General features: G+C 41.3%; 1 protein-coding gene across 2 annotated transcripts in view; it reads right to left on the reverse strand.

Annotated features, from left to right (window-relative positions):
- Positions 1–10,000, reverse strand: part of LOC138051983 (5'-3' exoribonuclease 1-like) — a 47,961-nt gene that overhangs the window by 20,444 nt on the left and 17,517 nt on the right. For both annotated transcript variants that reach the window (XM_068898326.1, XM_068898325.1), the window contains exons 13-21: positions 7,934–8,163; positions 6,905–6,994; positions 6,138–6,294; positions 5,562–5,681; positions 4,853–5,022; positions 4,665–4,720; positions 4,515–4,585; positions 3,515–3,604; positions 2,788–2,894 (exon numbers count right to left, since the gene is read on the reverse strand). In XM_068898326.1, coding sequence (XP_068754427.1) covers positions 2,788–2,894; positions 3,515–3,604; positions 4,515–4,585; positions 4,665–4,720; positions 4,853–5,022; positions 5,562–5,681; positions 6,138–6,294; positions 6,905–6,994; positions 7,934–8,163 — 1,091 coding nt within the window. The remainder of the gene's footprint in view (positions 1–2,787; positions 2,895–3,514; positions 3,605–4,514; positions 4,586–4,664; positions 4,721–4,852; positions 5,023–5,561; positions 5,682–6,137; positions 6,295–6,904; positions 6,995–7,933; positions 8,164–10,000) is intronic.

Consider the following 10,000-nt stretch of genomic DNA (forward strand, 5'->3'; position numbering starts at 1 on the left):
TAAGAGCCTCTGTCAGCCAAGTCCAACTTCTGGCCTCCACGCGACGGAACTAGCACCACTGACAGGAGAAGGGGCGAGGGTGAAGGCGAAGACACTGGCGCCTTAAAACCAGTTGCCCAGGGTAGGAGGGGCTCTTAGCCTGTAAAGGCAGCCCATCTAGGGGAAGGTAAACCCTGATTTCAAACCTGATCTCAGGAAGGCTGCAGGAGTAAACCTCGAGGACAAATCCGGAGTGGAGCCCCTAAGGCGGATGGCAGGTGCTCAGCACTTCCTTCTGGCAGCTTCTGCAGTGGAACTAGCCCCAAGTTGTATTGAAACTTCCTTTCCCTTGGACCCAGCCAGTTACACCGCGGGGGGACACTGTCGTATGGGCAGCCCAGGGTCTCCTTATCTCCCCCCCCCTCAGGCCTTAGTGCAAACTGGAGAGGGCACTTCAGCGGTGTCACAAGACTCCGGCACATGTGCAAGGCAAGGCAGTTTACCGGTTCTAAGCTCCAACTGATTGGCGTAAGAAGGAGTGCCAGGGGTCTCGTCTGATGGTGGGAGAAGCCCTTGCAGCTTCATTGGGTGGCTACTGTCCGCCTCAAGCTGGGCAGCCCCTAGCCAGTAAGGTGCCGCCCCGTCATTGCTTGCCTGCTCTACTGGGTGCGTAGAGCTTAGGGGACCCTCCCGACAAGCCAGCAAGTACTTGCACCGCGCAGTCAAAGGCAAAAGACTACGAAGACTTCAGCTCTTCGAATTGCAAGCTGGAACATTCGCACCATGTGCCCTGGTCTCTCCGCTGACCTTCAGCTAATGGACGACTCCCGCAAGACCGCCATCATCAACAAGGAGCTGGCACGTCTCAACATTGACGTCGCCTGTCTCCAGGAAACCTGGCTGGCTGACAGCGGGTCACTTATGGAAAGAGACTACACCTTCTTCTGGCAAGGCCTGTCCCAGGACGAGCCGAGGCAATACAGCGTAGGTTTTGCCGTGAGGAACTCACTGATTGCCACCACAGAAACCCCCTCAGGAGGGTCATCCAGAATTCTTGCCCTTCCCATGAAAACGTCGGCGGGCTTTGTGAACATCATATCCACCTACGCCCCGACTCTGACCTCCACCCCAGAAGCCAAGAATCAATTCTACGAGGCTCTGCAGGAAACACTATCCGGAATCCCAAGTTCCGAGGGCTAATATTTGAAATTTTAACGCTTGTGTTGGGACCGACTGGCAAGCATGACCTACCTGCCTCGGCCACTTTGGCGTCAGCAGGATGAATGAGAATGGGCAGAGGTTGCTCGAACTCTGCTGTCACCACGGCCTCTGCATCACCAACAGCTACTTTAAGTGTAAGGAGCTGCACAAAGTGTCTTGGAGACACCCTTGGTCCTGCCACTGGCACCAGCTAGACCTTGTCATCATTACGAGAGTGGATCACAGCAGTCTCCTCCACACAAGAAGCTATCACAGTGCTGACTGTAACACAGACCACTGGCTCGTTGCAAGCAAGGTCAGGCTGAAGCCCAGAAAGATCCACCATGGCAACAGACCAAGGGTCGCCTCTGCATCAACACCTGTTGCACTTCCGACCCTATTAAGAAATCCTTTAGGGAGAAATGCAGGAGGGCGTCTTTCGTGTGGGTCGACTGCTGCTGCGCTACAATGAGGTCATCAAGCGAGACTTGCAATCTGCACTAATCGACACCAGTGCATGGGAGGACATCGCCAAACACCGAGATATATGGTGGCAAAGTGTCAAAGCGGGGGTTTCAAAGGCGGAAGTGAACGCTAGAGTCCTGGCTATATGCAAGAGAGCAGTGAGGAAAGAACGTGCAGCCTCTGCGCACGATTCCACAAGGCACGTCTGCACCACCTGCAACAGAGACTGCCACTCCAGGATCGCGCTACAGTCATACAAGATCCCGCCCAAATCCCCAGCACTAACCATCGCCTCTTCGAGACGAGGATGCCACTACTACTATTATCACCATCACCATCATCATCCTTATGTAGTTGCACTTGGTTCAATTTCCCTTCCTCATAATCTCTACATTTTTCATAAGTGCCCAATTCTAACTTCTCTACACTGTACAAGAGCAAGCTGGTTTATATCTCTTGCTGGCTAGGGTTTGGAGCGGGTATTTTGGAGTGCCATTATTGAAACTACTGGGTCATTCTAATAATCCTCAATATACAAATTAAAAAAGAAAAAAAAAACTACAATCCTGGACAACAATGTTGAGACATTTTTAACTTCCTTACATCCATTTGTGAGAACATTTGCTGCACAAAGTACATTATTTGCACATCCTTCTAAACAGCATCATGTTGGGTGGGGTGGTTGAACAGGGCATTGTTGGCCTTCTATTTAAGCTCTAACTGCTTCAAACAAAAAAAAAATGGGAAAAGTCTCAATATTTTGTCTGAGATTGTAGATCCGGTTGTAGTTTCTTGTGGAACTACATGTAAGTGGGAGGTTTACCACCCAGATAACAACGCAATAGTAATTGCTCCCAACTCCCATTGGTCATTGGCCGCTTAAGAGCATTATAAATAATGGTATGCCATGGTCTCTGTGATGTATATATGACAATATTATTATCAATCTACTGAACAAACAGGGGTGGATGAACAAATAGGTTTAAGAGTGCCCTACAGAGACAGTGGCCAGAAGTAACCTTTTCCTAAATCTGTGAAGCAGAACACAACTGCATCAAGTACCATAAGCTGGCAGCAAAATAGAGAAACACATTGCCAAGAAGGTTGGTTTCATTATTGACTTGGTGGGATGATTATACATACCTTTTAATGCCATCACATACTCCAATGACCAAAGCTTCAATCATATGAGGCCAGCCAACGTAACAAGTCTCACCAAGCAATTTCTGTGCTATTTCAACTGTTGAGTCCTGATGACACAAAAGTTAGAAGACTGTACACAATAATTCAGATCTGATACCTAACTGTAGCAATCAACTTGCATGTGTCTTAAGCCTGGCTTGCCACAATCCTGATACACATGAAATAACATACATATGTAACAGAGGGTCATGCAAATGATAAACTTAGGTTACGTCAAATAATTATTGATGATAAAGGCCTCTTCTGAAAAGAATACAACATAACAGCATTAGCGCAAATTAATAATTATATTACATTTTCTCTGCATTGACATAACTCTTATAAATGTGAACCAGACATCAACACATCAATGTACAGACTGTACAGGATACATGTATGTTGACTTAATCTTTGTTGTAACCAGGACAATAGCAAACCTTATACTTGTACATTGGCATCCCAAAGGCAACTGGAGGAATTACGTCCTCTCTGTAACCTTTCATAACAGCAAAGCTCACATACAAGTAGTGAAAACACCAATTTGTTTCTTTTCTAACAGTACTGTGCAAATCTCAAGGAAGAACATTAATTCTGGTATGTATTATACACCATTCTAAAACACTTTGAGAAAATGTAATGTACAGCTGCACTCATATTATGTAGTTGATAGATACTGTAGGTCACACACCTGTACACCTGGTAGAGTGATCTGAAGAATCATACTCTTCCCTTTGCTGTGCATTTGAAAAACCTTAACATTTGCCTTCTTCAGCTCAGCCTGCAAAAGCAAACATTGGCTTAACAGAAAAATTACCAAGCTTTAATTGCTTCAAAATAGAGATGAATGTATAATCTAAAATTAATATTGAAATTATTTAATAACATAGCTTATTGATATCATCATTTCACATTACTGGTACAATTATTATGTGATACATGTACCTCTATACAGGCATTCAGTTAGATCAAACTAATACATACATATATATATATTTGTAGAGTTGGATTATTTGGTCGAAGACATTTATTGCTACTCAGAGTTTCATGCTCCTTGCGGAGCAATCATCAGGCAATGCCAAAAATAACGGATACAAAAGATCCAAAGATATTGCCTGATGATTGCTCCGCAAGGAGCATGAAACTCTGAGTAGCAATAAATGTCTTTGACCAAATAATCCAACTCTACAAATCTACATTGCTCTAGTTTACCTATTGAGCACTTTAATAGCTGATGAAATCTTCAATTCATTATATTATTATATATATATATATATATATATTTTTTTTTTCAAGTAGAAACACACAGTTTTGAGTTTACAATACATGTTTCGGATGACCAACATCCATCATCAGTTGCGATTACAAATGAACCGCTAATTGGTGTGATATAAAAGATAGCTAAATAGGAAGTACGAATACTAAATAACAATGTGAATGTGGGCACTGGAAAATACAATGATGTATTTTGGTATGTATTGGGTATTTAACAAGGAAAAATGAAAATGAAAGTGTTAAATTTATAATTTTCCGTGTTAAATACTCATTGTTTTTCTATCATTGTATTTTCCAGTGCCCCACATTCATGTTGTTATTTAGTATTTACACTTCCTATAAAGCCATCTTTTATATCACACTGACTAGTGGTGGACTGTAAATTAGTTCATGTTTGGAATTGGTAAACACTTTACCTGATGATCAACATGATACAAAGTTGGAAATCCAGGAAAAAACAGGTCAAGCTTCACACCTTTGCAAAGGCCTGCGATAAAAATCTTCTGTTTTAACCTTGTACATTTTTGATGATTTAAGAACAGCACAATAATTATTTGAAGTCATACCACGATGCAGATGTTGTCCGTCTACATGGAAAACATCTTTGTCAAGCACTTCACACCTGCCAAGCACCAAAATATACTCCACTTATGAAACAGTTACAGTACCCAATAATCAACTTAAATGTACTCCTCTTTTTTCTTAGATTGAAAGTGTGAGGATACCAGTAAGATTGCCTTTTGAAAAGTATTACCTGGCATGGCAAAATGAGATGTCAGGAAACTTCCCTGGCAAGGTCGATGGTACAGAAACACTGAGGTTGGGATCATAGGTGTATAAGAGACAAGGACAATGCTTGTTGCGATTCAACTCCTCCTCTGTCAACCTTGCATACAGTGGTGACATTGCATTGAGTAGCTTGCACTAGCAAGAAAACAATGTACTTTAAGCAATTACAGAATAACAACATTGCAATGACATAAACATTAAAAGAATTCTAACTTGTTATTGCAAAACAAAATTCATAAGCACAGTATAAAAAATTATGTTATTGTTTAGCAACAATAAAGTATAAACCATTGTTTTAAACATGGTTTAGTTTTCTTTGCTCCTTCTCCCACAGGGTCAAATTGACTGTTCTTTGCTTAATTCCACTATCACTAAGTCTTGCAAGGGCTTTGACTGTAACAAGATCAGGGCTGAAACAATAGCTTAAAACAAAATGAAAATGACTAAAAAAGTTTTTTCTGCCTACTTAAAAATTATTACTTTCCTCAAGGAAGTCCCATAAAAATAAATTTACAAAATAATCACAACCAAATCTTAATTAATGTGAACATTTCACGAAAAATGAAAGGTCATCAAAACATGCCATTTGCCACTTTATAGTGTGGAGCTAAACTGATTCCAACTTCCCTTGCTGTCTAACAAAACTCCATTCATACACCAACAGTGAAACCAACCTCATCTATGAACGGAATGAGGACAACAGCTTCCCACTCATGTTGTTTACCATTTAAATCAGTTTTGAATTTAACAGGATAATAATCTATTATCTCAGACTGTTCCATGATCATCAGATTCTGTTGGAATAAAATTAAAATAGAACGAAGTTAAGCAGAGTTTCCAGTTGATAGAAACTGGCAAATACGCAACATTTTTTTTTCATTGTATCAATAATATTTCAAGTACCAGGATGCAGTAATTCTGTGATTTCTGCTGTCTGTTGCTGCTTTGTACATGCATGTACATTTACAATTGGCATTTGTAAGAAAGTTTAGATAGAGTTTGTAGTGCTGTACTGGTATGAAAAATGAAATGAAGTTAATGTTGTCAGTGATTATTAGGCATAGTGCATGAGGCTCTTCGGGAGTAATCTACTTCCTGTAAAGGTTAGAGACAATTTATTAAAGGATGGTGTGTGTAACAGTGTGTACCAAACATTTATGTTTGAAATAATTGGCAGGTTTATTTTGGGAGCTACAAAGTTCATGTAAACAAGGATATCATACATTCAAGTACTGAAAGAATTACTTTACCTGGAAAGGCTTGGGCAGCAACTGACGGCTTGCAGCAGGTAATACAGCAAGAAGCTGTTCAAAGGGAAGGAAAGGAGTCCCTAGTTCAAACTGGAATGACAATTCACCAAAGTTCCTGATGTCTGACATGAAAGGAGCATAATGGAAGGGGTAAAACCTAAAAATAATGTTTTCAGTATGTTAAGTGTGTTCTTATAATAGGCTGCCATGGTAATTATTCCTGTTTAAACAAGATACACGTAGATTTACATTAAATCATCACACAGAAAACAATGTCCCCTGTGTACAATGGAAAACTGTGAACAACCACAGAATCCATCTTTGGTTAAAGGAGGAATGAATGAAAGAATGAATGAAGCCATTTTTCCGGAGATTAACAGCACTTATTAACAATGTGAGGGCCGTTTGCCGAACAACTGCGGCACATACATGTAGGTTGTTAGATTCTCATGTGTTCCTCAGAACAGAATGGCATCAATAAGACTACAAACCAGGGAATACTATCATAATGTGAACTTGGCCCTCATCATTTTCCATATAGTTTTGTATGTCAATAACATAATGCAAAAGTATTAAAAGACAGGGCCTTAAGTTCATTGTCCTCACCTGAGAAGACTATGAACTCTACCCATTGGTAGATGTTAATAAAAAGGAAGCTTTAAAGTTGTAACAGTTTTGGGTGTTGTACCAGCTAGAGTCAGTGACACAAGTACTCCAGCACAGTAGGCTGAAGATCAATGTTAAAAAAAGGCAAGCAACAACCTTACCAACTCCAAGAAGGAACCCCTCTAAAATAGTACAGTAAAATCCACTGAATTCCCATCACATACTGAAATGTTTGCTCTGCCAGCACATCTCTGAAATAATATGGAATCAAAATACTCTATCATTAAGTAAGTGTGAGATGGGTAATCTGCAGTGATGCCTTGGAGCAATAAAATAAAATGCATTGTTTGTGACTGAAAGTCATATGAGTATACTTTGAATAAGGAGGAGCAAATGACAAGTTTAATTGTCAGGGTAAATTAAATTCCAGCAATAGATCATCCTTTTGACGAAGCCGATTCACAGGTACAACAATTCAATGGCAGAAACACATTTCAACATCACTGTATCTCTATTTTAAGAAAGTCTTGCGCAAACATTCGGAAAATGAGTGTTAATAAAATTGATGATTTTATGGACACTGTAATTTCAACTCTTCGGATTACGTTCATAAACCTGCCAACTTTTTTAATTTATAGGAGTAACATTTGTTTACTGAGAGTGCCAGGGTTTTTTGTAGGGCTCCGATATCCGAAGATGTCGAAAGACTTCCATCTAGCCAGTACATAGATCGATGCTTTGAATATTTATAAGATAATACATAATTTGCTTGTGGTCGAATGGAACCACAACAAAATTTGGTACCACTACCGAAACTGGAAATAGTCCTGCAACTTTGACCTTCTCGTTCCCAACCTACCTTTCCTTACTAAAAACAAGAGAACTTGGAGAAAGTCGATCCTTCACATGGACTTTTATTTTCTCTCATTGGTTTCAGTTTCTTTAAATAATAAAATATTCTTTTTTTCAAAATGTGTTAGTCAATACTGTAATGGCTCTAACGTTTCCGCCAGGCGTGAGAAATTGGAACACAGGCATGAGTGGGCACGACATTAAAGTTTTCGATCCGCAGGCGTGACACTTGGCAGTTAAACATTCAGAAAACAGATTTGCTGCTAATGTTATCACATTGAACCTTCCCAGCTTAAAGCAATGCCTTATAACCGCATGCATACAGCAGTGTAATTTACCTGTTGACTTCTTTATATTCTAATTTCTGCATGTAGTAATCTCTTTTAAACATTGCAAACTCTGTCTCAAATACATCTTCATCATCCTCACTTGACTCATCATCGAATTTTTGCACAAGTTTTTCAAGTTCAGGGTTCATTATTTTCTTAGATTCTATGTTTACAGTGTCTTCAGGCATTGATTCCAGCACTGAAAAACTGTTCTCTAAAGGAAGTAAAGATTCATCTTCCTATAAGAAAAAAAGGACACAAGGAATAATTACACACTAATTTATTTAACACAACTAGATGCTCCACGAGCGTAAACTGGGTTGCCTGTGGTATGTGTTACACAAAAACAGAATGCACTGAGTTGGGTGGTATCAAACTGAAGCGTTCCAGTTAGGTTTTCTAGTGGGGGGAGGGGGAGGGGGTCACGTGGACTATTTGACGACTATTTGACGGGTCATCCAGAGGTTGTGCCAGCAATCGCCCTTTGGCTCACATGAAGACTACGCACAAAGACAATACTTAGCAGGGGAGTGACAGGTTTCCATTTTAAACTTCTTTTCCCACTGGATTGCCATATGGCAACCTAGCAATAAACGATTTCATGTTGCTGGGCACATCTATTCAAAAATATAACACAGATGAAAGACAAAAAAGTGAGACACAAGGTGACAGCTAAGTGTTAATGCTTTGGTGCTCAGTAAAAGACAATAGACACAACTTGGACGTAAACAAGGGGTAGGGAACGTACTGGCAAGGCGCGGATAATACCCACTGCCGGTATAGACCACTGGATAAGGGGCCTCGGCAAATAGCCGAGGGGGTGCCTCATGCCTGTATTTCAAGGCAGGCATAGTGGCTGGCATGATGTCCTGGGGCCAAGTTAACCCAGTCCAGCAAAGTAACAATATGCCCCCTCCCTAACGAGGCTGCCACAGGCAGCAATACCCTTCCCAAAATGCCTAGGGGTGCCCTGTGCGAAGCCCATTTCGTGGTTTTGCTCCTAACTTGTCAGGGAGAAAGAATGACCCCATCTCCACAGAGTTGCAATGGCGAAATGCCCCAAGGGTGAAAGGAGAGAGCCAATGAGTGGAGATAGGGTCAAAAGTATGACATGAGCATAAAGAACCAAAGCCAATGGGCATCATATAGAGACTGGAGGGGATAGGACCCTCGCACAAGACATTTGACTGGTGGGGATAGGACCCTCGTGCAAAACATTTGACTGGAGGGGATAGGACAATCGCACCAAACATTTGACTGGAGAGGATAGGACGCACAAAACATTTGACTGGATGGGATAGGACCCTCGTGCACAACATTTCTGTCAAAATACTCATTTGCAATAGTACAGCAAGGGCAGAGAGGAAGCAGCTGTAAATCCTCACTCCCACAAATTGTACAGGAGGATTTAGCTTGCCAAGTAAATTTCATTATAAAAAGTAGAGGGTCTTGCTCTCCCCGGTGGTGGGGAAGGTTTGCGGCTGTTTTCCTACGAAATTCAATATCATAGGAAGGCCATGCCAAACCCGCAACTTCCTTTGGGCTGATTGAATAATCACTTGATAGGAGAACATCTCTACTGCCCTTTGGGGAAAAGAAGTGAGAAGGACAGTGAAATAAACACAAAATGCAGACAAGAATCGAGCTGGGCTTACTTTTTCCGAGACAAGGGGAGAACGCTTTGTATTTTTCACCCTTTAATATTGCGTGTTTAACTTTGGTTTGAACATGTGCTGATAATGGAGACTGTCCTTGAGAAATGGGGAAGGTGGGGAAGGAATGTTATTGCTGGCGCTGGGATGGTTGAGAAGGCCAGTGACGAAGTCGAAGTTGTCGGTGAGTAGCAAATGGCGTGGAGTTTGTCGAGGTTGCACAAATTGAGGTGGAGGCTCTTGCGGTTGGGGCAGGACCTGATTTGGCTGTAGATTCTTCGGTTTTTGTCCATGATGGTGGAAATAAGAGTGGCAAACGTGGTTGGGGATGTGTCTGTGTTTGAAGTTCTTCTTGCTTGGACGGCATCTTGGAATAAAATTTGACCATTGTTGACCGCTGTTATAACCTGCTGATCTCTATTTG

Source organism: Montipora capricornis, chromosome 6 (genome assembly GCF_036669925.1).
Source record: "Montipora capricornis isolate CH-2021 chromosome 6, ASM3666992v2, whole genome shotgun sequence".
NCBI lineage: Eukaryota > Metazoa > Cnidaria > Anthozoa > Scleractinia > Acroporidae > Montipora > Montipora capricornis.